Source organism: Puma concolor, chromosome D4, assembly GCF_028749965.1.
Source record: "Puma concolor isolate L17-30 chromosome D4, mPumCon1.1.hap2, whole genome shotgun sequence".
Lineage (NCBI taxonomy): Eukaryota > Metazoa > Chordata > Mammalia > Carnivora > Felidae > Puma > Puma concolor.
This window is the reverse complement of record NC_141679.1, coordinates 84,874,021-84,901,554: the sequence shown is the minus strand read 5'-3', so window position 1 is coordinate 84,901,554 and position 27,534 is coordinate 84,874,021. Positions and strand designations below refer to the sequence as shown.

General features: G+C 43.9%; 1 protein-coding gene across 4 annotated transcripts; it reads right to left on the bottom strand.

Moving 5' to 3' along the window:
* Positions 1 to 251: 251 nt before the first annotated feature.
* RABEPK (Rab9 effector protein with kelch motifs) lies at positions 252 to 27,525 on the bottom strand. 4 transcript variants are annotated; one of them, XM_086684013.1, is made up of 8 exons: positions 27,317 to 27,525; positions 19,485 to 19,543; positions 16,913 to 17,070; positions 12,362 to 12,514; positions 7,613 to 7,774; positions 4,081 to 4,230; positions 2,046 to 2,195; positions 252 to 1,462 (listed from the first exon to the last, which is right to left on the bottom strand). In XM_086684013.1, the coding sequence occupies exons 2-8, from the start codon at positions 19,535 to 19,537 to the stop codon at positions 1,170 to 1,172; spliced, it is 1,119 nt and encodes a 372-aa protein (XP_086540139.1). In that variant the 5' UTR covers positions 19,538 to 19,543; positions 27,317 to 27,525; the 3' UTR covers positions 252 to 1,169. The 4 variants fall into 4 exon arrangements, with proteins under 4 accessions (XP_086540139.1, XP_025768625.2, XP_086540140.1 ...); XM_025912840.2 differs by lacking the exon at positions 27,317 to 27,525 and adding an exon at positions 21,755 to 21,872; XM_086684014.1 differs by lacking the exon at positions 27,317 to 27,525 and adding an exon at positions 21,351 to 21,724.
* Between the last annotated feature and the right edge of the window lie 9 nt (positions 27,526 to 27,534).

The window sequence follows — 27,534 nt, the reverse complement described above, 5'->3', positions numbered from 1 at the left end:
TTGTTTCAGGGATCTTGCCCTAACGTTAATTTAAGAAAGGGGTGGAAAAGGTAAGAAACATTCTTACCTAGGCAAGAGTCTTCACATGCCCAAGAGCAGAATTTTCTTGAACATAGTCGAAATTTCCAATTTCCCCTTACCTTTAAAAGTTTCTGGGGGCTTTTTATTACTAATAATGCTTTGTAGCTGCTAGAATTCGTTGAGACTTGCTATGAGTGATGGATCACTGATGTTAACTTTATACACTGAGATTCAGTTCATAATTTTAGGATATAAAGTATTTTATTATTTTTTATAAAAGTATATTTTAAACTCCCACTATGTCAGAATCTTCATCTCTGAAATTTCTTACTAGTTGTCTGGAGTGGGGTCTAGGATGGTGAGAAATTACTTTAAGCCCTATTACAACTGTGGATCAAAGGTAGTCATTTGTATCAAGGGAGGTTCAAGATTACTTGGATTGGCTTCCTGAGGGAAAAGGATGATCTAGATAAATGATTTTACATGATCGAAAAGGGCAGGCTCTCTGGTGCTGATATGAAACTCAATACTGCCCAAGGATAGATATTTTATGGGGTGGGCAATGGGCTAAAAGGTTAATTTTCTAACGTGTCAGAACTGGAACCTGATGGCATGACTTTTTAGTCGGAGGCCCACACTTCTGCAGTGCCCCAGAAGCATTTGGACAAGCATGGAGTATAATACCAAGGGCGTTCAGGCCAAGTTCAATACAACGGTTAAAAGTGACCTGCAGTGCTGTATGTTGTGGGGTTAGCAGGTGGTTAGGAAAGACAAGGGCCAGTCTTCATCCCTGTTCCCAGTGGCTCTCACATGCCAACAGGCTGCACCTCTTTGTGGAGAGCAGCTACTAGATGAATACTAGAAAGATAGGCTTCAACCTGTAAATGTCCACACTATGGTTTCTACAACTTAATTCTCCAACATTTTTGTGATCAGTATCTTGACCAATCACACTTACCACCTAGGTTGTATTGCTGGTAAAACCCTTTATATAATAGAGGTTTTTGCACTGGGCTATCCATTTCTTCGCCTCCCAAATTAGGTAAGAGTTAGAGGGATATATAGTGCAGAAAATATTTTGGAGGTATAAAATAGCTAAGGTTTCATTTAACTTCCCTGAAAAGTTGTCATTTAATAAAAATGTGGGATTAGTCAACTACAGTCACAATACAGTCACTATAGATTTCCCCTTCTGTATTCATCCCGCCGAACACAAAACAAAGCAGTGTGTCAGTCTGACTTTCCTCGTGTGAGTCACCACCTTGGGTCACTCCTTTGCTGGCGGAATCCCCTTTCTCAGCATCACAGTTCAGAGTGAGAGAATTGGAATCTTCTTCCTCAGAAGTACACATCACTGGCCATGGAATGACACACATGGAATGATCCAATCGTCCAGGGGGGAGAGAAGTATCAAATTTAAGCAAGGTCCAATGCTGCTTTTCTGTGTTAGAAAAAACAATATACACAAAGGCTCTGCGTCAAAAAATTTCCAGAAATGCTCAGTGATTTGCTGTTATCACTAAGTACTAGCAGAAATAAGAAATAAAAGGAAAAAAAAAATCTATTGGCAGTGTTACTGCTTTCATGACGTCATTCCCTATAAGTCTGGTTTTCATTCCTTTGGGTTATTATTTTTGACAGAGCGGGGGAGAGTGTGTGCATGTGTGCAGGGGAGGGGCAGAGGGAGAGGGAGAATTATTTTTAAGTTTTGGGTTTTTTTTTTTTAATTTATTTACTTTGAGAGAGACTGCAAGCAGGGGAAGGGCAGAGGGAGAGAGGAAGAATCTCAAGCAGGCTCTGTGCTGTCTGTGCAGAGCCTGACACGGGGCTCAAACTCGTGAAACTTTGAGATCATGACCAGAGCCAAAATCAAGAGTCAGACACTTAACCCACTGAGCCACCCAGGCACCCCCGATTCCTTTAGATTTAGATGCGGAGGGACCAAAATGAAAAACTAAAGCGCTGTGATACTTTTCAAAGAATGGTCACATTAGTTTAAAGATCCACAGTGAACACCTGCTCACCTATGTGATACCGATGCATTGTGTCCAGTGCTCCTGTGGGAGTCATCCCTCCAAAGATGTACAGGTGTTTCCCCACAGCCACAGCTGAGTGGGCAGCACAGGCTGCGGGAGATGCCCCCGTGGGACTTAGCTGCTGCCATTTCATCTCATCTGCCAAGAGAAAGTGGGTACAACATGGCCTAGAATATGGATTCAACCTTACTTGTCAGACTTTTGTAGTTTGCAAACCAATCACTGAAGCTCATTCACCAAGCACTCTGAGAAGTATTACAAGGTTTATTACTTGGGGGAGCTTGAGATTCTGTTTGGGTGGTCCGGGGAGGGAGGAGAGGCTCCGGAATCTGTAGTTTTAAAGCACCTCAGGTAATTCTGAGGTAAGTGGTCTTTGGAGCCCACTGAGTGATACTGTCTTTGGTGACTCACCATTTACTATTTTGGAGTCCACAGGAGGGGAGTTCCATGTCTGCGTGTGTGCATTTTAAATGTTGGCAGTTCCTTAGCAACTCTGTGAGTGCTGGCTAGACACTAAATATTTTGCTCGCTTAATTCTCCTAACAGCCCCATGAAACTGCTATTACTTCTGTCTACCCTCGTTCTTACATTTGAGGAAATGGAATTAAAGAGGGCGAGGCTTGTCCGAGATCCCACAGCTAGCAAGCAGCACAGCTATGATACTCAGGTCTGACTCTAGAACCCGTGTTCTCTCCACCGTAATGTGCTGCCTCCAACACCTACTCCCAACCTATTTGTGCAAGGATATTTGTGTCTTTTCAAACAAGCATTGAAATGAGGCAAGATATTATTGGATTTTAGGTTTAGAGAATTACTAGAGTAGGAAAGGAAGAGAAATTAACCAGGAAGTAGCTCCTCAGCACAAGGAAATAGGACTTTTTTTTTTTTAAGTTTATTTTGGAAAAGAGAGCACAGGAGTGCACGAGTGCATGTGAGTAGGGGAGGTGCAGAGACAGAGGGAAATAGAGAAACCCAAGCAAGCATAGTGATTTGCTGTCCGCTGCGGGTTCGATCCCACGGGTTCAATTCCACGATCAGTGAGATCAAGACTTGAAATCCAGAGTTGGACCGCTTAACTGACTGGGCCACCCAGGCACCCCAGGACTTTCTTTTTTCTAAATAAGCATTACAACCCCAGCTGACCGCTGCAGGGAACACTTCCGTGAAGATGTTTTCCATTTGTCACTTCAAGGCAGGGGCCCAGCATCTCAGGGCTGGAAGGGAGAATGACTCAGCCGAGCCAAAACTCTAGCCAATATAAGAATCCCAGCCAGTGTCACTTGGCCTCAGATGTCACCAAGCCAGAGAACTCATTGTCGGGCAAGGCAGCCCAACACACTGAGCAGCAGTTCTCATGCCTTCTGCCCACAGCTCCAATTCTTATAGTCTAGGGCAATGCAGAACATGTTCATTTGCTTGTCTGTCCACCCAAGATACACACTCATCACCTGCAATCTGCCAGATACTGTGTTAAGTGCTGGAAACATACCGGGGAAACAGAAAAAGCCTCTGCCCTAAGGGAGCTCATCATCTAAAAGAATAACCCAGAATGAGTCCAGGATCTCTAAGACATGTCAGCCCTTCAGACACTGAAAGACGATTCTCACATTCTCCCCAGCTTTCCTCTTCCAGGGGTTTTTAACCATTTAGCATGGCAATTCTGGTCCCCAACACCCAGACATACTCCGAGGACACACATATCCCTCATGGGCATAGGGTTAATGGCTAATGGCAGTCAGGGAATCCAGTCAGGGAACACAAAGCATAATGAGTTTTAATGAAAGAGCAAGGTTGTTGGAAACATAAGAGATAACTAATGGCTGGTACATAGCAAGTACTCAGAAAATTATTGCTTTTATTGGTATTATTATTTATTATTATTTAGGCCACATTTGCCAGAAATCTAGCCAAGATTCCACTGGCTGGCCAAATTACCCACACTTAAGAGCAAGGCTATATTCTATCAAAGTATATTTTATTTCATTTTAAGCAGATAACTGCCCATGCCCTCTACCCTACTTACTTATATCAATGCAGTGGAGATCATCATAGAATTTGTCCCCTGCCAAGCCTCCATGGATGAAGAGCTTTGTCTCTGCTGCCACCATCACATGACCATGCCGGGGGGATGGAGGTTTTCCAAGGGTCTCTGGCTGTGACCAGGTCAGAGTGTCTAGAAAAGTAGTCATTGGCATCAGATGAAAAAGCTATGAAACCAGAACATGAGAAATACACCCAAGCTTCACTCCCCAGCAAGCAGAGACGCTGAAAGCAAAAAGTGACCTGGGGACATTCACTCCAACTTGCCAACTCAGTCCAGACCTCCTTCCTTCTACGACCTGTAGAGCCTCTGCTTGGACACTTTCAGGGCTGGAGAATTCACTACCTACCACGCCTGCCCATTCTACTGGGCTTTAGGAAACCATTCCTCGCTTTGAATTTAAAAAGACCTCCTTTAAGCTTCAACCTGGAACTGCAGCAAAATTAAAAAGAATAGTCTGCTTCTTCTGTGACAGGCCTCAGAGTCTTTTTTTTTTTTTTTTTTTATCCAAGACAATACCCTTAATTGACTTGCTGGAAGCATGGGAAAATAAGGCTACTTTTGAAGTTAGCAGGGCCTGCTGGAGCAGCAGTATAGGATAACAGACCAGGGAAGTTGGAGTGAAAACTGGGTCATTTCACTGAATAACTTCGTGGCCTTGCACCAGTTAATTCTCTAAGCTCTAGCCTCTACAGTTGTAAAATGAGGATAGAGATAATACCTCCTTCTCAGGGTTGAAGTATGCATCAAGTGAGATAAGCACAGAGAAAGTATTCAATACATGAGAGTTTGTGTGAGAATTACTGTTTGTGGTATGCCTGAAGGTTGTGCACGGAGCCCCACCATTCAAAGGAATACAATCCGAAATAATCTGAAAAAGGTTTATGCATAAACACGTTCATCACGGCATTGTTTGTAATAAAGAATGGAAAATAGCTTAAGTGCACAGACAAGTGAATAGTTGTTATTGCTACAGTCATGACAGAATACTGTGCATTTATTTAAAATGTTGAAGAGTGGAGGGGTCCCTGGGTGGCTCAGCCGGTTGAGCTTCTGGCTCTTGATTTCCTCTCAGGTCATGTTCTCACAGGTTTGCGAGTTTGAGCCCCATGTCAGGCTCTGTGCTGGTAGTGCAGAGCCTGCTTGGGATTCTCTCTCTTTCTCCCCTCCCCCACTCACCATCTTTCTCCCTCTGTCTCTCTCTCAAATAAATAAATAAACTTAAAAAAAAAAAGCAAAAAAAAAAATATCGAAGATTGGGGCGCCTGGCTGGCTCCGTTGGTAGAGCATGTGACTCTTAATCTCAGGGTTATGAGTTCAAGCCCCATGTTGGGTGTGGAGCCTACTTAAAATAAACAAACAAATAAATAAATAAATAAAATTGTTGAAGACTTCATGATCACAGGAGAACTGTGCTTAAGTGAAAAATACAAGACACAAATATTACATATGAAATTATTTCTGCTTTTTTAAATTTTTATTTTTAAAAATATGTGTTGGGGCGCCTCGGTGGCGCAGTCGGTTAAGCGTCCGACTTCAGCCAGGTCACGATCTCGCGGTCCGTGAGTTCGAGCCCCGCATCAGGCTCTGGGCTGATGGCTCAGAGCCTGGAGCCTGTTTCCGATTCTGTGTCTCCCTCTCTCTCTGCCCCTCCCCCGTTCATGCTCTGTCTCTCTCTGTCCCAAAAATAAATAAACGTTGAAAAAAAAAATTTAAAAATATGTGTTAATGTTTACTTATTTTTGAGAGAGAGACAGAGCACGAGCAAGGGAGGGGCAGAGAGAGAGGGAGCCCCCAGAATCTGAAGCAGGCTCCAGGCTCCGAGCTGTCAGCACAGAGCCCCATGTGGGACTCGAACCCACAAACTGTGAGATCATGACCAAACCAAAGTTGGGCTCTCAACCAACTGAACCACCCAGGCGCCCCTATTTCTGCTATTTTTTAAAAAAATTTTAATTAAGTAAGCTCTGCCCCCAATGTGAGGCTTGAACTCATGATCCTGAGATTAAGAGTCACTATGTTCTCACGGTTTGTGAGTTTAAGCCCCACATAAGGCTCTGTACTCACAAGTGTGGAACCTGCTTGAGATTCTCTCTCTCCCTCCCTTTTTGCCCCTGCCCTACTCTCGCTCTCTGAAAATAAATAAACTTACGAAACCTTTTTTGAAATAAAAAGTGCTTTGAAAGAATTGCAAACACCATTCTTTCTGGAAAGAGAAAAGTCATACTATACTCTGTCTCCAGTCTTTCAATTTCACTTTATAAGTTTGAAATTTTGCTTACTGCATCTTCTCAACAAAAGGCTACATCTCTCTTAAAAAATACACACGAAAACTACTTTTGTCACATGTTATTTATAAATCGCTATTCATAAATACCTACTAGTAAGCCGAAGAAATGCAAGTAAATGTTCCTTATACAAAAATTTGACCAGAGGGCTCAAAATTCTAAATGTTTATATCATTTCACCCAGTAATTCCACTTCTCAGCATCTATTCCACATAAATGTTTGTAACACATACAAAAATTAATTTATGTTCACTGTGGCGCTGTCAGCAAAAAGTCAATCAGTAAGAAAATGACTGAATAAATAAGGAATACCCACAGGATATGCTCTGCAAGGAAACCGGTTGTGACTTAGAAGACATCCATGACGTATGATTAAATGAAGGGATGATAACACAGTTCATGTCCCTTAGGTGCCCCCGATATGCCAGGCACTGTGCTATGCACTGTATGACATTATCTTATTTAATCTTCCCAGTTCTTTTTAGTAGGGGCACTATTACCATTTCTATTTTACAGATCAACAAACCAAGACCTAGAAAGATTAACTAGTCACAAGTAATACAGGGGTGCCTGGGTGGCTCAGTCGATTAAACATCTGGCTCTTGATCTCAGCCCAGGTCTTGATCTCAGGGTTGTGAGTTCAAGTCCCATGTTGGGCCCCATGTCGGGCTCAGCACTGGGTGTGAAGCCTACTTAAAAAAAAAAAGCAATACAGAAAGTATGTGTCAGATCTGGTCCTGAGTCCAGGTTATGTGGCTACAAAGGGCATGTTTTCAATTACTAAGATTTAGCCTCACCCCCCTGCAAAAGTAAGCTATAGAACTGTATTTATTATCTGATTCCATGTATGTGTTTTAAAGTTTTTATGTAACTTCAAAATTCATAGAAATTTCATAAACGCATAAGAATGTCCGGAAGGAGACATTAGGAACTGCTAACAATGTTTACCTCTGTTTATGTAGTGGGAAGGAAAAGCTAAAGGGGAAACTCGTACTATTTTCTTTATAAATGACACTTTATGTTAAAGTGATCATTTATACCTTTTTAAATGCAAATTTTGCTGTGGGAAGAAGATATTAGCTAAGGGATACACCGAAGACATCTAGAAGAGAGACACTCAGACAAAGTGTCATTTTCTAACCTCTTCTTCCTACACCAGGTAAGCTGTAGGCCAGGGTGGCTCAGACCTGGTAAGTGGCAACCCTGGGGTGCCCTCCAGTCCATACTTGCGTCAAACACATGCAGCTTCACATCCTGCACAGGCTGGGCGCCTCTCTCTCCGCCCCCAAAGACATACAGCTGGTTTCCAATGGCTGCAGATGATGTGTGGAATGTTCTTGGGCATGGCGGGGGGTTGGTCACCTCCGGCATGGTCCAAGTCCTGGTTTCTGGTTTAGAGAGAGAAGGCAGTCACCTAAAATATCCAGGCTGATGGGCCTCTCATCTTGACTCTGAGGCCAGGCAGGGTTACCTTTCATACCCCTATCCCCAAGGGGGACAGCAAAGGCCTAGGCAGGATTCTTGTGCCACCAAAGTCAAGGAGGGGTAGCGGGTGATACTTACAATTTTCCCAGATAGAGGCAAATCCCCAAGATTGAAAAAGTCACACATGCAATTAAGAATGAGGTCAATTTGATTTTGGAGGCCTTCCTTCAAACGTCCTCTCTGAACGTTCTTCTGCTTTGCTGACTACCCTGCCCTGTGCCCATTCGGAGGAGACCAACATCTGCTAAAATGCATACCCACTAGAGGTGAGAACTAAATGTGCCAAATTACTCCAGACTATGTGGCACTAAAAGAAAGTAGACAAGGTTATCACAGTTTCAGTAGTAATAATAATAGTTCCTTATAAATAGTAAGTGCTAAGTAAATATTAGTTCTCCATTTTACAGATAAGAGAATTGAAGCAGAGACAGATGAAGTCATTTGTTTAAAATGACATGGCTAGGGGCACCTGGCTGGCTCAGTCAGTGGAGCGTGTGACTTTTGATTTTGGGGTAGTGAGTTTGAGCCCAACGTTGGGTGTAGAGATTTACTTAAAAAATAAAATCTTGGGGCGCCTGGGTGGCTCAGTTGGTTAAGGGTCCGACTTTGGCTCAGGTAGTGATCTCACGGTTCGTGGGTTTGAGCCCCGTGTTGGGCTCTGTGCTGACAGCTCGGAGCCTGCTTCAGATTCTGTGTCCCACTCTCTCTCTGCCCCTCCCTTCCTCATGCTCTGTCTCTCTCTCCCAAAAAGAAAATAAACAAAGGGGACAAAACAGAAGAGACTCATAAACATGGAGAACAAACTGAGGGTTGCTGGAGGGGTTGTGGGAGGGGGGATGGGCTAAATGGGTAAGGGGCATTAAGGAATCTACTCCTGAAATCATTGTTTCACTATATGCTAACTAGTTTGGATGTAAGTTTAAAAAAATAAAAAATTAAATTTAAAAAAATGATAAAATAAAATAAACATTGAAATTTTTTTTTAAAAAACAAAAAATAAAATCTTAAAAAAAAATAAAGGGACATAGCTAATAAATGGCTGACTCGGGATTCAAATTCCATCTTGATAACACCAAGATCTAGGTGTTTTTCCACTCGTCTGACTTGAGAATAAAATTTCACTACCTTAGGAGGTGCACAGAAGCTTATTTCTTTTTAGAGTGAAGCATGAGTTTTATAGAAACAGATGTGTTACATTGAGTATCTTCCTTGTGCAGAATCATTGCCCTTAACCTTCTGTCTTGTCATTATCCACTCAACTCTAGCAGGTGGCTGGAAAGTATCCTCATTTTGCAGATGAGGGAACTGAAGCTCGGAACATTCAAGTTCTTTCCCCCAGGTCACAGTGCTTATGAGTAGCAGAGCAGAGGTTTGAACTCAGTTCTGTCAAGACTCCCACACTCGTGCACTGCAACACACCAGGGATTATTTCTCGTCTAGGAAATTCTGTGCCTTTTGTAAAGGTCTTCATTCAGTACACAGAGTACCACAGGAAGCATCTGGAATATGTATTGGACTCAAACATGAACCTCGAGATGAAACAAGTCTCAGCCTATATCTAAAGCAAAATGTCATTATCTCTATAGCTACAGACCTTGGAGAGCTTTTGGGGGTGGGGGGTTAGTGGATGCTCAACCTCCAGGACCAGAAGATCCTGGGACTGTGTTGCTGCCAAGTCAAACGCTGGCACAAATAATCACAAAGGACTCCTAGGCCATTTGGCGGACCAGCCTTAGTAACAAAACAGCTAATGATTCACTCACATTTTTCCTATATCTTGGGCATGGTGTCAAATTATACTATCTAGGAGAGAAAACGGATCTGGTAGAAAATCAATTCCTCTGACAGACGCTTTCCAAATTCTCTGTATTTTATTCAAATGGATGCCATCGTTGAAAGTCAGAAGCCCAGGGATCCAGAAGTGATTTCCATCTGCCAAGCGACAGTTACATCAACCACCACCACCACAATTATTGAGCATTAACTATGTGCCAGATACTGAGTTTATTTGAATCCTTGCCAAACTTAACCAGGTAGAAACTATTACTATCCCCAAATGACAGAAGACCAACTGTCTGCAAACAAGCATCTTAGTGATAGAGCACTGGGCAAGAGTTGACTGGCATGTGAAAAATGTCCAGGTTGCTAATCGTTAACAAAATGCATAGTTAAAGAATTAGATATAAGCTTTTTGGGCTATCCAATTAGCAGTGTTTAAAAATGATAAATTCAGGGGCACCTGGGTGGCTCAGTCAGTTAATCATCTGACTCTTGGTTTCAGCTCAGGTCATGATCTCATGGTTGTGAGATAGAGCCCCACGTCGGGCTCCATGCTGGATATGGAGCCTGCTTGGGATTCTCTCTCCTCCCTCCCCTTCCTCTCCCCTGTTCACTGTCTCTCTCTCTCTCTCAAAAAAAAAAAAAAAGATAAATTCAAGGGTGGCTGGCTGGCTCAGTCAGTGGGGCATGTAACTCTTGATCTCGGGGTTGTGAGTTCAAGCCCCACCTTGGGCATAGAGATTACTTAAGAATAAAATATTTTTTTAAAAAAGATAAATTCAAAGTCAGCCAGGAGTGAAAATGCACTATTAAACACAGCTGGAGAGAGAAGCAGTTGGAAAATTCTGGAGAGCAATTGGGTAGCATGTATCAAAAGTCTTAAAGTTCACAGTGTTTTGTTTTGTTTTGTTTTGTTTTGTTTTGTTTTGTTTTGTTTTAGCACAACAAAGGAGATAGAAGTTTACTGAATATACCACAATGGAATGGCATGCGGAACAGCAGAGGAAAGGCTGTCAGGCTCAATTTTTATATAGTCTTTTTATTCCTAGGCATGAATTCTAAGCAAATAATTGTCAATGACTTCTGAGCAAAGATGTTCACTGCTTTGTTATTTATAATGGTGTAAATCTGAGAACCAAATGATGGTATTGTCACAAAATGGAGTATCATGCCACCATTAAAGGTGATGTTACAGCAATGTCAGCAGGAAATAATTTCTGCAGTAATTATGAATTTTAAAAGAAAAAGGTACAACAGTGTGCTGGTGAAATAGTATGAACTCAGCCTTACAAAAATGCAGAGAAATAAAAGAAAGGAAGTACACAGAGATGTTCTCAGTAGCCTTAATGTCATAGGATTGTGGATGCCTTTTGTCCACTTATTTACACTTTCCAAAAATTTTTTTAATTTGCTTTCAATGTTTATTTAAAAATTTTTTTTTAATGTTTATTTATTTTTGACAGAGAGAGAGAGAGAGAGAGAGAGAGAGAGAGATGGAGCATGAGCGGGGGAGGGGCAGAGAGAGAGGGAGACACAGAGTCCGAAACAGGCTCCAGGCTCTGAGCTGTCAGCACAGAGCCCGACGCGGGGCTCAAATTCATGGACCGCGAGATCATGACCTGAGCTGAAGTCAGACGCTCAACTGACTGAGCCACCCAGCTGCCCCCACTTTTCAAATATTTTAAAATGAATTTTATTTATTTATTTATTTATTTATTTATTTATTTATTTATTTATATTTATTTATATATGTATTTATTTTTTGAGAGAGAGAGAGCCTGTGCTAGAGAGGGAGAGGGGTAGAGGGGGGGAGAGAGAGAGAAAATCTTAAGCAGGCCCTACACTCAGCACAGAACCTTATGTGCAGGGTCAATCCCAAGACCGTGAGATCATGACCTGAGCCAAAATCAAGGGTCGGATACTCAACCGACTAAGCCACCCAGGCGCCCCTTATTATATTTATAAAGAGAAAACAACAACAAAATTTTAATTATAATTTTTAACAAAAGACAAGTCCACCTCCCATGGGTGGTTCAGCAACAATCTCTTAGAAGAGATGTTCCCAAACTGCTTTGTCAGTGAGAAAACTGCCAGTGAGACTGGGTAGGAACTTTGCACTGTTTGGCTAAAAGAAACATAATAGGAGGATCTAGGTCAGGGTTTTCTTAACTTTGGCACTATTGGCTAGATACTAGATAATTCGCTATTCTGGGGGGCTGTCCTGGGCATTACAGGGGGGACAGCAGCACCTCTGGCCTCTGCCCACTAGATGCGAGTAGCAACTGCCCATGCTCCATGTTTGATCACCAAAAATGTGTCCAGACATAGCCAAATGTCCCCTGAGGGACACAATTGCCCCCAGTTAAGACCCCCTGATCTAGCTGACAGGTTCTAGGCTAGCTTAGTCACTGACTCTCTTAGGACTTTAGGAAAGTCACTTCCCCTGGACCTGGGTCGCCCACTTGGCATAACTGTTCTCTGAAGTTTCTTCCAGTTTTGGCTTTTAACAAATTGATAATTGCAAGTGTTATGAGATGAGGGGGTGGGGGAAACGCAATTCTGTTATTTTCAGATTTTGCCAGAAGTTAAAATCCCTGTTTTCTATGAGGCCAGCAAGTTAAACAGATTATTCAGTACAATCCAAATGAGTTTTGCTATAGGAATTGGAATTGGCTTTCTTTAGGTAAATAAAAGAACCTTTGGCTACTTACCAGGATTTAGAACTTGTAGGCAATTTCGATTTCCTGACTGGTCAGCACCTCCAAACACCCAGATGGTATGAGGAGCACAAGAGGGAACAAAGCTGGCATGCTCGTACCGGGGTAAGAGGCCCTCCGAGGTGGCTAAATCCCACTGGTGTGTTCCTAGAAAACATTTCACTCAGTTCCTGCACTGGAACTGCCACTGTAGTTTATGTCAGTTGACAAACTTGGGGGAGAGTAGTGAGGAGAAAAAGTCGAAAGCATAACCACCACAACCATCAGATCACTGGCAGGGAATATGGTCAAATTCCAAAAAGTTCTATAATAGAATTTCGGGAGCTGTCTGCCTAGTCTATAAACCCTCCTCTATGGAAACTGTCCCCATTCTCCCAACCAGAGAGGTAGAGATCCCAGAAGATCTGTTTGTACTACACCTTGACTTTCTAGCTTCAGCTCATTGGGTCAAAGGTAGTTACTTGACCCCAAATGGGTCAATCAGATCTTCCCTCCAGAGAATCTGGAATTCAAACAGATTTCTGGATTTCTTCTTGCATGTATGGAGAAGCAGCTAAAGCCAAAGTATGGAGAAGAGAAAGAAAGAAACATCTACATAAAGAAGACCTTGGGGTTGTGGGAGGGGGGAGGGGCGAAATGGGTAAGGGGCACTAAGGAATCTACTCCTGAAATCATTGTTGCACTATATGCTAACTAATTTGGATGTAAATTTAAAAAAATAAAAAATAAAACAAGTTAAAATTTAAAAAAAAGAAAAGAAATACCAAATAACTACAAAAAAAAAAAAAATCTCCTCAGAGATGAGGGAGGAGGTAGATGATCTCTGACAGTTTTCCAATTCCTGCTTCTACTCTCTCCTGAGTCTAGGCTTTATCTCCTATGTTTAGATTCTTCCCTTTTTTTGCTGGTTTAAGAGAGTTTCTGTTACCTGCAGCTAAATGATTTCTGGCTAAAACAAGCTCACAACTGCTCAGGGAAGTAAGACAGTAGCCCCATTTTATAGGACACTGAAGCCCAAATGGTTTACACAGGTTAACCAGAGTCACAAAGCTAGTAATAATAGGTCACACCAAAAATATAAGTGGACTACACAGCGAGTTTCTTGAGGGCTGGAAGAAATTTTAATTGCCTTTGAATTCCTAGTGCAGGGTGTAGGAATTCAAGTGCCTACATAGGAGGGAACGTGGCAAGTTGGGGGATGAGAACCCCATTTGATAGGCGGGGCAGCTCAGTGCCAAAAATCTGTTGCCATGTAGACATACAGGCCTACTGATGTCAGATCTTCCAAAATCATCAAGAGAAGCCAAACCATCTCAATTTTTATATGTAGACCCTTGTAAATTTGTTGGTAAACAACTTAGATTAAATCAATAATAGCGACTTTGCATGGGCCTAACAAAACACGTATGGGGGTCTGCCATCGTGTAGAGCACATGGTGGTCACCATCCGTTTGTTTTCCATTCATCATCCATCTATCCACATACTTAGAAAGCAACTACTCTGTGCCAGGTGCTATGGTAGTGGCTGGGGGTACAGTGATGAGTAATATAACCATGTTCCTTGTTTCCAAAGAGCTTATACTCCTGTGGGGAAGACAGATAAGAAATAATCACACATGGTAAGAGCTGTGAAGTGGAATAAGGATGGGGAAGTACAGGATACTATGGAAATATAGAGGGTGGTTGTGACATTGTGATTTATATTAAGAAATATATATGTGATCTTGGGGCACCTGGGTAGCTCAGTCGGTTAAACATCTGACTCCTGATTCCAGCTCAGGTCATGATCTCATGGTTTGTGAGATCGAGCCCCGCATCTGTTGTCAGCACAGAGCCTGCTTGGGATTCTCCCTCTCCCCGTCTCTCTCTCAAAATAAATAAAAAATATAAAAAAGAAAGAAAGGAAGAAAAGAAAGAGAAAGAAAGAAAGAAAGAAAGAAAGAAAGAAAGAAAGAAAGAAAGAAAGAAAGAAAGAGAGAAAGAAAGGGAGGGAGGAAGGAAGAAATATATATGTGATCTCTATCAGTTCCAGGCACAGAGCTCTTAAAACCCTTGGAATTTCCCAAGTGATAAGATTGAAAAGGGTGTCTTTTATAAAAAGCCCCTGTCAACCACACCTGGATTTATGTTTATGAGGTGACTTCTGGAATGCCCTAAGGATGGGGGCTGGTTGCCAGGGGAACCAACCATATGATTAGAGGGTTGGAACTTTCACCTAGCCTCCCACATCCACCGCTGGGAAAGGCTGAATCAATCACCAATGGCCAGTAATTTAATCAATCATGCCTGCATAAAGAAGCCTCCAGAAAAAACCAGGTATTTGGTGAGCGTCCAGGTCAGTAACCACGAGGAGGTACTGGGAGGATTGTGCACCCTCAGAGTAAGGATGCTCTGTGCCCTTCTCCCCATACCTTGCCCTATGCATCTCTTCTATCTGGCTGTTCCTGAATTATATCCTTTTATAATAAAGCAGTAATCTAATTTGTAAGCTATTTTCCTAAGTTCTGTAAGCCACTCTAGCAAATTAGTGGAACAGTAGGGATCATGGGACTCTCCAATTTATAGCTGGTAGGTCAGAAGCATAGGCAACAGGCTGGACTTGGGGTTAGTGTCTGCAGTGGGACAGGGGCAGGACAGTTCTATGGGACCGAGCCCTTAACCTGTGAGAATGTGATGCTAAGTCCAACTGGATCTTGTCAGAACTGAATCGAGTTGTAGGACACCCAGCGAGTGTTGCAGAATTGTTTGGTATGGGGAGAGACTCCCAGACGTTTGGTGGCCAGAAACAAAGTATTGAGACTAGTGCTGGGAGGAGTGACAGGAGTAGAGAAGGAAAACAGGATTTCTCCTTTCCAGTGGTACTGCCTAAACTAGCCCAGAAGTATCAGGGGAAGCTTTCTGATGGAAGTGGCAGTTAATGTGGGATCTGAAAGAGGAATAGTAGCCAGGTGATAAGGAAAGGGAAGAGCCTTCCAAGCAGAGGGAACTATAGGTGCAAAGGCTTGGAGGCCAGAATTTAAGACATGTTCAAGGAACTGAAAGATACTCAGGGTAGCAAATATGGGTTTGGGAGAGCCAAGAAAGGAGATGGGAAAGGCTTGAAATGTAGGAATGACACGGTCAGATTTGTATTTTAGACAATACTGTCTAGGTATGGAAAATGCACGTATGGTGCATTTACGGGGTAAACTTGGAAGCAGGGAGACCAGAAAAGAGGCTGTTGTTATGTCCAGTTGAAGAGTAATAATGTTTAGGGGTACCTGGGTGGCTCAGTCGGTTAAGTGTCTAACTCTTGATTTTGGCTCAGGTCATGATCTCACTGTTCGTGGGTTCAAGCCCCTCACTGGGCTCTGTGCTGACAGTGCAGAGCCTGCTTGGGATTTTCTCCCTCTCTCCCTCTCTCTCTGTCCCCGCCCCCCCCAAAACAAACAAACAAACAAACAAACAAACAAACAAACAAACAAACTTTAGGGGCTCCTGGGTGGCTCAGTTGGTTTAGCATCCGACTTCGGCTTAGGTCATGATCTTGCGGTTTGTGAGTTCGAGCCCTGCGTTGGGCTCGGTGCTGACAGCTCAGAGCCTGGAGCCTGCTTCAGATTCTGTGTCTCCTCCTTTCTCTGCCCCTCCCATGCTCATGCTCTGTCTCTCTCTGTCTCTTAATAATAAATAAAAGTTTAAAAAAAATAAACAACTTCAGAGACACCTGGGTGGCTCAGTCAGTTAAGTGTCTGACTCTTGGTTTCAGTTCAAGTCATGGTCTCATGGTCCTTGAGATTGAGCCCTGCAAAGGGCTCTGCACTGTCAATGTGGAGCTTGTTGGGATTTTCTCTCCTCTCTCTCTGGGCCCTTCTCCCTGGCTTGCTCGCTCTCTTTCAAAATAAATAAATCAACATTAAAAAAACTCTTTAGGGGTGCCTGGGTGGCGCAGTCGGTTGAGCGTCCGACTTCAGCCAGGTCACGATCTCGCGGTCCAGGAGTTCGAGCCCCGCGTCAGGCTCTGGGCTGATGGCTCAGAGCCTGGAGCCTGTTTCCGATTCTGTATCTCCCTCTCTCTCTGCCCCTCCCCCATTCATGCTCTGTCTCTCTCTGTCCCAAAAATAAATAAACGTTAAAAAAAAAAAAAAAACTCTTTAAAAAAATAGGCTTTAAAACAAAAAAAGAGAGAAGTAAAAATGCTTGGACTGCAGTAGTAGTAGTGGAAATGGACAGATGTGGATGAAGATAGAGACGTTTAGGGCTTGGTGATTAATGAATTATGTGGATGGAAGAGGAGGTAGAGCCATCAATATCTCCCAGAAAAATATCTGATGAAGCAATGGTTGGATGTCCAGGGCTCTATAGAGACTCTTTCACCCCCCAAAATGAGGTATTGGTTGGTGGACGTCTGCTGAGACTTTAGGGGCCTCTCAGTGACGTTCATTTTCTTAGAGGAAAACCCTGCTCTCTGGTCTCAACCAGTATTCTTACGAATGGTCTGGTCATGGCCGGTAGCACAAGCCCTGCTCTCTGGCCACAGGGCATGGGCTCCGCAGCTGCTGGTCTTACCCAGATCCATGGTGTGCACATCTGAGAAGCTCCTGCTTGGATCTGCTCCCCCAACAATGAAGACCTTCCCTCTCGTGGCATCACCAACTGGGGGTAAATATGAACAGCTGTGGCCAACCCGAGCACAGGGGCTGTCTCCAGGGGGGGTCAAGGTGTACCTGCCAAAGGAAGGATGTATTCAGGAGACCTGAGCGGAGAATAAACGGGGCCGTGTGTTCTTTCCACTCCTCATGAAATACTCACCAGAATGAAGAGTCTTATACACACACCCACCTTAAGTTGTATCCACCAAAGCAGTATTTCCCTCATTGATAATTGTCCCTACGCATAACCTTTGACTTTTCAATTTTGTCACCACTTGTAGCTCACATTAACCTAACGGGGTTGCACTGGACTAGTAATTGTCCCCATTTGGCAGACAGGGAAACTGACACCCAGAAAAGTTCAGTGGTGTGTCCCAGCACGAGATGGTACCTGTGAGCATGGTTTGTGAATTCCCAGCTCAGGTGCTTTTGAGATGTGTGACCTTTTAGAAGTCATTTAACCTTTCTGAACCTTAGTTTCCTCATTTGGACAGTGAGGTTGGCAATAGTTCTTTGCTGTGAAGGTAAGATGAAGTCTTGTAACAGTGCAGGGAAGGACTCAGTAAATGGTGGCTGGAGCTCTATGGCCACTCCCGTAGGGACCTACAGCCCCAACGATCCTGCCGCTAACCCATGATGCTCTGTCAAGGAATATTCTCCAAAATGTATAGATTTTAAGAGCTTTTCCGGATTACTCAGAAAGCTTGACTCAGAAGCCAGAGCTAGGACTCTGAAAAAATCAAATACAGGACCCATTCATCCTGTTCTCTAAAGTCACTCTGAATGCCAACCAAAAAACAGAATTCAAACTTGCCGGTTGGAAAAGAAGATTCGGTAGCTATTTTTCAGGCACTGGCTCATTAGACCTCTCAGGCATCTGGTACTCCTGACCCTTTCCTCGTTCTTGTACCTTTCTCCTCACCTGGCTTCCCCACATCCCTTCCTTTTGGTTCTCTACCCACTGTTCTGGCTGCTCTTTTCTGTTTTCTTGCTCTGACTCCTTTCCTATCAGCTTTCTCCTAACCCTTAATACCCTTGGATTCTCTTCTCAGTCTGTGTTCGCTTACCCTGTCAAGTTCATCTGCACCGATGGCCTCAATTTACCACCCATCTACATACTCATCAGCGATTTCCAGTCTCAATTTCTTTTCCAGATCCCTCTTCTGATAACCAGATTCACATACCCTATGATCACCTGATGATTACTAACAATGTACCGTGTAGGCTGTGAACTTCGTTACAATCCTGGTTTCCCTTAATCTGTACAAAACCCCTTTGAGGACGGTACTATTATCACCATCTGATTTTTACAACTGAGAACCCGAGACTTAGAAAGGTTAAATAACTTACCCAAGAGCACACAGCCACCCAGATACGTGGTGAATACGACAAAAAGTCCCTGCCTTCAGAGCCCTCACAGACTAGTCGGGAAGAGAAACATTAAACAGGTAATTTCACAAATACCCATTTTATTTTAATTGTGCTATAAAGGAGTACAGGATATATATAGGGATATATACTATGAGAACATATCCTAAGGGGACCTCAGCCTGTAAGGAGAGGTGTGAGAGGGAGGGGGTCAGAGAAGGCTTCCTGAAGAAGCACCACTTGAACTGAGCTCTGAAGTATGAGAAGTTAGGTGGACAAAGAGAGGAATGAAAAGATGGAGGGAAAGAGTGACCCAGGTAGAGATCAGCACATACAGTACCTGAGTGCGCAGTGCAAGGCATGTTAAGGAAGAGAAAGAGAACAAAGGATGACTAAGGGTACCAGAGGTTGGAAAAGACAGGCAGGGACAGGTGGGCCATTTTAAGGACTCTGGTTTTTATCTTAAGATCAAAGAGGCACAAAAGGGTTTTAAACCAGGGAATGCCAGGAGCAGATTTACGTTGGCTAGAGAGCAGGAGGGGACATGGGGAAGCCACACTGGAGACCCTCCTCTCCAAGGTCCTGCAGAAGCATTGTCTCCTCTCTACAGCCTTCTGTGAGCCCTCCTTCAGTACCGATCACACTCACCGCCATCACCTGCTTAGTCCGTAACCCCCACTACTAGGAGACTATTCACCTTTGTACCCTCAGCACCTACACAGCAGCTGCCCGTCAGGCCATTGTTAGTTGAATAAAGCGTTGGTTGAGCAAGCAACCAAGAAGCAGTAAGGCCAGTTTAATCCAAATCCAATTCCCTGAGAATCTTAAAAATGAGTCACAGCTTGAGGGAAGACACAGTGTTGGAGCTGTGGATGCCAGATGGTCAGTGCCTTATTCTTCCTAGTAAATGGATTTTAATAAAATCAACATCTGCTCTGTGATAATTATTGCCCCACTATCTTTCCTCTGAAGACCTTTTCAGACAGTTTGAGTCTAATTACCAGCAACTACAGACAGCTTCGTCTCTACCCTTTCACAGAGATGATCAAATATGTTAGTAAACTACTTATAAATGAAACAAAAACTCTTGTTTTTCTCTGTCTGAATCCTTCCTTACAGACCATGTTGCTTTCCTGGGCTTGTCTCCAGGCCCCAAGACTGGCAGCAGCTTCATGGTGTCCTATGCATAAGAAAAAAAGGCACTTTTTAGACACACAGGACAAATCAGGTCACTTCCTTCTTTAAAACCTTTCCTTTCGATGTGCCGATTTCTAGGGCTTGGTTCATCTGAATAAGCATTACCAACCTTTTGATATAAACTTAAATTTGGGAGGCAAACATAACACAGCTTTATTGACACAATTACAGGGCTTTTCTTTATTATGTTTTATTTATTTTTGAGAAAGAGAGACAGAGGGTGAGCAGGGGAGGGGCAGAGAGAGAGGGAGACACAGAATCCGAAACAGGCTCCAGGCTCTGAGCTATCAGCAAAGAGCACGATGTGGGACTCCAACTCACAAACTGTGAGATTATGACCTGAGCCGAAGTCAGATGCCTAACTGACTAAGCTACCCAGGGGCCCCCAATTACAGAGGTTTTTTGGCTAAAGTTTTCTGTGTGTCTGTGATTTTCATGGAGAAGGGACATATGTCAAAATATTTTCAGGGGTGGGGCGCCTGGGTGGCTCAGTGAGTTAAGCGCCTGACTCTTGATTTTGGCTGGGGTCATGATCTCACAGTTGGGGGGATCAAGCCCCATGTCACGCTTTGCACTGACAGCACAGAGCCTGCTTGGGATTCTCTCTCTCTCCCTCTATCTCTGCCCCTCCCCCCCCCCATGCTCTAGCACTCTCTCTCAAAATAAATAAACATTAAAAAAATATTTGCAAGGGTCATAAGATGTTTATACTCATCAAAAGATAAAATATTTTATATATATATATTTAAAAAAAATTTTTTTTTCAACGTTTATTTATTTTTGGGACAGAGAAAGACATAGCATGAACGGGGGAGGGGCAGAGAGAGAGGGAGACACAGAATCGGAAACAGGCTCCAGGCTCTGAGCTATCAGCCCAGAGCCCGACGCGGGGCTCGAACTCACGGACCACGAGATCGTGACCTGGCTGAAGTCGGACGCTTAACCGACTGCGCCACCCAGGCGCCCCTTTAAGCTTTATTAATTTATTTTAGAGGTGCCTGGGTGGCTCAGTCAGTTGAGTGTCTGACTTAGGCTCAGGTCATGATCTCACAGTTTGTGGGTTCGAAACTCAGATCATGAGGCTCTGTGCTGACAGCTCGGAGCCTGGAGCCTGCTTCACATTCTGTGTCTCTCTGCTCCCCCACTCACGCTCTGTCTGTCTGTCTCTCTCTCTCTCTCTCTCTCGCTCTCAAAAATAAAATAAAAAACATTAAAAAAATTTTCTTTTAGTCATGTCTGCACCCAACACGGGGCTCGAACTCACAACCCTAAGATCAAGACTCACATATTCTCCTGACTGAGCCAGCCAGGCACCCCAAAAGATAAAATACCTTAAAAGGTTGAGAAATACTGATCTCTGGGATAAATCCATGCCTCAACATGGCATTCAAAGCCTTCTGGACTCAACCTTTTCCCCAGGGACTCACCTTCACTGCTATAGTGAGCTACTGTTGCTATATTTGTTGTTTCTAACATTTCAGGCCCTTTCATATCTCACATCTGCGTGTTACTTCTGGTACCTGAAATGTCCCTTCCCTTCTGGTCAACTAGGAAACTCCCAACCTCCAAAGCCCAGTTCAAAAGTCCCTCCCTCAGTATAACCTTCCCTGATTTGTTGTTTTCCATTTACATCCTCAAGTTACTTCCTTCTCCCTCTGAAGGTTATCAATGAAGTCACCATCATTGCAGGGCTCACTCTGAATGTGATTATCCATTTAAAAGTCCCTAGATTAGATTCTAGAGTAAATTCCAACAGAGCTGGGCCTCTCAGATTCATTCAAAGAACCTACCAATGGGCCCCGGCTTAGAGTAGAATTGAGGGATGAGTGAATGAAGAAAGAACATAGATGAGATTTCTGGGAGATGAACGAATAAATCCAACTTTTGGCCTAAGCCACTGACCGCGGTCCCCAAAGCCCAGTGGGTAAACTTCGTATGAGCGGAGACTTCATTGCAGCTACCTCTGCCAGTCCCATCCCCCAGTTCCATCCCCGCGTGGCAGCGACAGAGGACACAGTGTCGGGAGAGAACAGGCTGGTTTCTTTCCGTCAATGAGGCCGGGCCGGAACCCGAGCACGCCCTCCCCAGGGCTCTTCACCCGGCCCGGGCCCACTCCCCTAAAGGATGCGGCGGCTCCCGCCCAGGATCGCGTCAAACCCACTGCCCGGACACCCCCAGACCCGAACCGCATTACCTGCGGCAGCTTAGGAAGGTCCCGGACTGTGGCTCCGCCCCTAACATGGGCGGGGGTTGTGCCTTCGCCCCTCCCCCAGGCCCGGAAGAGCGGGACTGCCAACCGCTCGCCGTCTCCCAGCGTCATTGGCCCGGTCCCCAGGGCGCGCCCTTTGGAAGGGGACCGGGAGGGCTCCTACCCGCCAGGAATGTCGGTCTGGCTGTGCGTGTCTCGGGAGCCAAACTGGCCGGCCGTCCCTGGGGACTTTCCTCCCCGGCGGAGTAAATAAGCCAGGGCTCCTTGGAAACGACTTAACAAGCGAAGTGCAGGGGGTTGGGCATCGGCTTAGAGGACCCAAATTCCTTCGGCAGCTGGGCTCCCCTGAAGGAGCTAGGGTGTTTTCAGTTCCAGTGGATGTTATAAATGGTTTTTGAAATGGTTTCAAAGACCCTTTCCTAGGTGTGAAATGTCCCTGCTTGGTCTTAGGTCAGTTCAAGCTTTGGTGTCTTAAGCAGCTGACTCATTCCATAATTAGCGTTTGTAACTACGGCAGGCACTATGTTGAACCAAACGTGGCCCCTGGCCTCCTGGAGTTTACAGTCTAACTAGAGAGCGAGATTAAACAGAAAAATAATTAGGTACATTTGCAAAAAGTGCAAGGAATAAAATGTTCATCAACGAGAGCATTTGGGGGGAAGTTACTTTTCTCTGGGCCTCAGTGTCACCCATCTGTAAAATAGAGCTGGTAAGATTTCTGTCACAAGGTTATGGCGGGGAATAAATGAGCTAATGAATATAAAACGCTCAGTTCACAGCGGCTGGCATAGAGCTGGTCCTCTGCAAAGTATAATGCTATTCCTATAAATAAACTCTAGACACTAGTCCTGAGCTAGACTGCTCATCTGCATTACCTCTGATCTCCATGAGCATAGGTTCTCTGCAGCTTTCCTGAAAATGCAGAGCTGACTCACCTATGTATATGTTCCAGAGAATCCCACAATCACTTAGGAGGGCTGAGGCCAGTTGTTGTGTCATAGGAAACAGGAAAAAGCTAAGGAAGGAGATCTCAGGAGCTCCTGAAGTATAGTGCCTAGTGGGAACCAGACAGCCATGCTTGGGTTCAAATCCAGGCTCCAGCACTAACCATCTAACCCTGACATTTAACAAGTTCATGATTCTTCCTGAGCCCTACTTTCCTCATCTCTTGAATAGGATCATAATACCTTGAATACCAATTCTTGAAATTGTAACAGGAATTTATTAACATTAAAAAAATTTTTAATGTTTATTTTTGAGAGAGAGGGAGGTAGAGCATAGCAGGGAGGTACAGAGAGAGGAGGACAGAGGATCTGAGGTGGGCTCTGTGCTGACAGCAGAGAGCCCGATGCAGGGCTTGAACTCATGAATCATGAGATCATGACCTGAACCAAAGTGTACCACTTAACCGACTGAACCACTCAGGCTACCCTATAACGGGAATTTATTGACAAAATGGAATTCGAGGTCTGCAGCTCTCCTCACTGCTCAAATACCTTATTTCAAACACCTGGAGTCTTTATGAGTTCCCATTATTAATGGAAAAATCTCCACTGCTGTCTGCCACATTCAGTCATTCTGCTCTCCTTCAGGAAAGAAAACCAAGGCTAAGTTGGCTCTGCCATATGTCCATGTACATCTTGATGGAGATTTCTGCTCAGAGCTGTGGAATGCTCTGATGGGCCCTGTGTCTTTTGGCTAGCTCCATTTCAAGATTCCAAACTGGAGTTGCACATAAATAAGAAAAATTGGAAGAGGTCTGTGGGCAAAACAGCAACCAACTTTCATTGTGAGACCTATGCTTTACACTAGAAGTCACATTTCAGAAATTGCTGGAAGGAAATTTTGAGATCTATTTTTAAAATGGAAATTGAGGGGCACCTGGGTGGCTTAGTCAGTTAAGCGACCAACTTTGGCTCAGGTTCGAGTCCTGCGTCAGGCTCTGTGCTGACAGCTCAGAGCCTGAAGCCTGCTTCGGATTCTGTGTCTCCCTCTCTCTCTGCCCCTTCCCCACTTGCACTCTGTCTCTCTCTCTGTCAAAATTAAATAAACATTAAACAAAACTTTAAAAAATGGAAATTGAGGCCCAGAGAACTTACAAAATAACTAGCCTACATAAATGGCAGAAACAGGAGCCTGCATTTACTGCTTTGCCAAGGAACACTAAGAACACATTCCAGGGGGCGCCTGGCTGGCTCAGTCAGTAGAGTATGTGACTCTTGACCTCAGGGTCCTGAGTTTGAACCACACATTGGGGGAGGAGTCTACTTTAAAAAAAAAAGAAAAAAAGAACACATGGCAGTCAGCATGTTCTGTAGAGTTTTCAAAGTAAATGACCGATGTGTCTATTACCTCTTCTAAGAGCTCACCAAACACTGAAGAATGCTTCCCTCATCTCTCTCTGCTGTGGACGTCAAGAGTGAGGTTCACTGAACGAGGTGGGGCTGCAGGAGGGAGTTTGCCAGATGGTTTGGTAACGTGGGAACTGCCACCTGCTTTCGCTGCAAGGGGATACCATCTGCTTTCCTTACCTACCTGTTCACTGACGTATCGGAGAGGGAAACAATGATGCTGATGACACCTTCCTTTCAAGCACATTATAGTTTGTAAAGAACAGTCATGTCCATCCCCCTACTGGCCCTCCTTCCCAGTTCTGAGAAAGTATCTTGAGTAGGATTAATTCCCAGTTACTGAGGTTCAGAGCCAAAAAAAGTGAATTGCCATCTTTCTAAAGAGGACTGTAATCATAATTTTAAAACCTCAAAAATAATAGCATCTTTTCCTCATTTGGAATTTTTTTCTCCAAGAAATTCTGAGCATGCCATCCTTATGTTGTTGTTTTTTTTTTCCTAAAATCTCAAATGTTACCTCTTCAGAAAGGCCTTTCCTGCTCACCTAATACTGAGAGCTAACACATTGCACTCACTCTGTACATGTTATCACTTTAAGCCCTTTCTATATATTAACTCTGTTAACCCTCAGTACAAGTCTATACAGTAAGTATTATGCTTATCATCTCCATACGATATGATGGCAGTTATTATCTCCATAGAGAAGCCAAGAAAACTGAGGCACCAAAAGGATAAATAACCTTGCCAAAATCATGGTATGAGTAATAGAGCCTAGACTTGAACTTGACCATCTGGTGCTGGAGTCTGCACACTTTACCTCTACTATATTGCCAACCTAGGGTGCCTGGGTGGACCAGCCGGTTAAGCATCTGACTTGATTTTGGCTCAGGTCATGATCTCACGGTTTGTGAGTTCAAGCCCTGCCGTCCCCTCCCCGCCTCATCCATCCCCATGTCGGCCCTACACTGACAGTGCGGAGCCTGCCTGGGGTTCTCTGTCTCCCCTTCTCTCTCTGCGCCTCCCCAAGTTTAAGTAAGTAAACTTAAAAGAAAAATATACCGCCAACCTAAAGTAGGCTTCTTCCACTCCATTTTTCTTACTTACAGTGCCCCTCCTTTCCCTTTTTAGCACTAATCACACACTGCAATTAGGTATTTGCTCATTTATATGTATATCATTTGTCTCCTCTGTCTCCATGAGGGGAAGGATCATATCTGTCTCATTCACATTATAAGTGCTATATAACTATTTGGTGAATAAATGAAGAAATGTATGCTTGTGGGCATCATTCATTCTGTAACACACTTAAAATTTTTTTTAGGGAGGGGCAGAGAAAGAGAGGAAGAAAGAAAGAATCCCAAGCAGACTCTGCATTGTCAGCGCAGAGCCAGATGCAGAGCTCAAACTCAAGAACTGTGAGGTCATGACCCAGCCGAAACCAAGAGTCAGACGCTTAACCAAATGAGCCACCCGGGCACTCTGCAACAAACTAAAAATTAATTTTAGGGGTGCCCAGGTGGCTCAGTCACTACTGAGCTGTCACTACAGCATGTGCCTCTTGATCTCGGAGTTGTGGGTGTGAGTCCCACATCGGGTGTAGAGATTACTTAAAAAGAAAATCTTAAAAAAAAATAATTTTACTTTGAAACAATTTCACAATTACAGAATAGTTGGAAAGAACTTCACTCGGAGATCTCATTAAAGTTTAGTCAAATGTCCCCCAAATACACTTTAGCGCAAGAAGATCCAGTCCTGGGTCACTCGAACAACAAATATTGAGCACCTGCTAGTTTTGGATTTTATAAGTCTCCTAAGTGGTCTCTCAACTGCAACAACTACCTACTACAATCTCATACAGCAACCAGAGTGATACTTTTATTTTTTGTTAAAAAAATTTTTTTTAACGTTTATTTATTATTGAGAGACAGAGAGAGACAGAGTATGAGCATGGAAGGGGCAGAGAGAGGAGACACAGAATCTGAAGGAGGTTCCAGGCTCTGAGCTGTTAGCACAGAGCCTGACGTGGGGCTGGAACTCACAAACCCAGCGAGATTATTATCTGAGCCCAAGTCAGACGCTCAACCAACTGAGCCACCCAGGCACCCCAGAGAGTGATCCTTTTATTTTTTTTTTTTTCAACGTTTTTATTTATTTTTGGGACAGAGAGAGACAGAGCATGAACGGGGGAGGGGCAGAGAGAGAGGGAGACACAGAATCGGAAACAGGCTCCAGGCTCCGAGCCATCAGCCCAGAGCCCGACGCGGGGCTCGAACTCACGGACCGCGAGATCGTGACCTGGCTGAAGTCGGACGCTTAACCGACTGCGCCACCCAGGCGCCCCGAGAGTGATCCTTTTAAAATGAGTTATACATGTTACTCCTCTGCTCGAAACCCTGCAGTAACTCCCTGTTAGATTAAAAGTAAAACCGTTCTTTTCTCTCATCTCCTCTCCTCTTGCTCCAACCACACTAATCTTCCCATTTCCAAAATTCCATCTAGATATGCTTCCACCTTAAGTTCTCTGTGCCAACCTCTTCCCTATAATTGCCCTCAAGTGTCTGACTGGCTAACTCCCCTACCTCTGGTGGTTCTTAGAAATACATCACCCCATCTCCCTATACTGCTCTCCCACCCCGGCACTTATCACTTTCTAAAATGCTGTAGTTATTTATTATGTTGTTTATGTTCTGTCTCCTCTTCTAGAATGTACTTACAGACAGAGGATAGAGATCTTTGTCTATTTTGCTTGCTCAATATCCTAAGTGCCTACAACAGTACCTGGCATACAGTTGGTGTTCAACCAATAGCTGTTAAATGAACAATTGTTGGTTATACTAAGTGCCAGGTTCTGTTTTTTGCACTGGGAGTAGAACAGAAGACTCCCTGCCATCATCAGACTCACACTGAAGCATACTTAAACCAGTTAGACCTATGTTCCAACCTCGGCTCCTATGCCTAGTTCCTGTGTGTTTGGGGGCAAGTTACTTAACCTCTCTGAACCTTGGTTTCCTATCAACTGTTATGAGAATTAAAAGGAAAAACAGCATTTATATATCATTTAGCATCAGAAACGCTTAATCACTGTTTCCTTTTCTCCAAGGCTGCAAGATTGGTAGCCTGATGTCCCTGACAGGCTTAGACGAGGTTTTCACGAGGACTTAGATAAGTACAAACAGGTTATTATGGCGAGGCTTACCCAATTTTTAAGATGTTTTGGTGACAGAATGCTTAAAAGGGTCGAACCGAGAAACCAAGGAATGGCTAGAGTCACCTACTTTGTCTTTTTGCATCGGAGAAGCCTCTCTGGGCCGATAGAAGTGAAAGTCTAAAGGAAGGGAAGGGGAGTGAAAGTGAAGTAGCGGGCCACTACTAAAAACTACAAATCCCAGAACCCCAGGCTGCAGACAACTACGG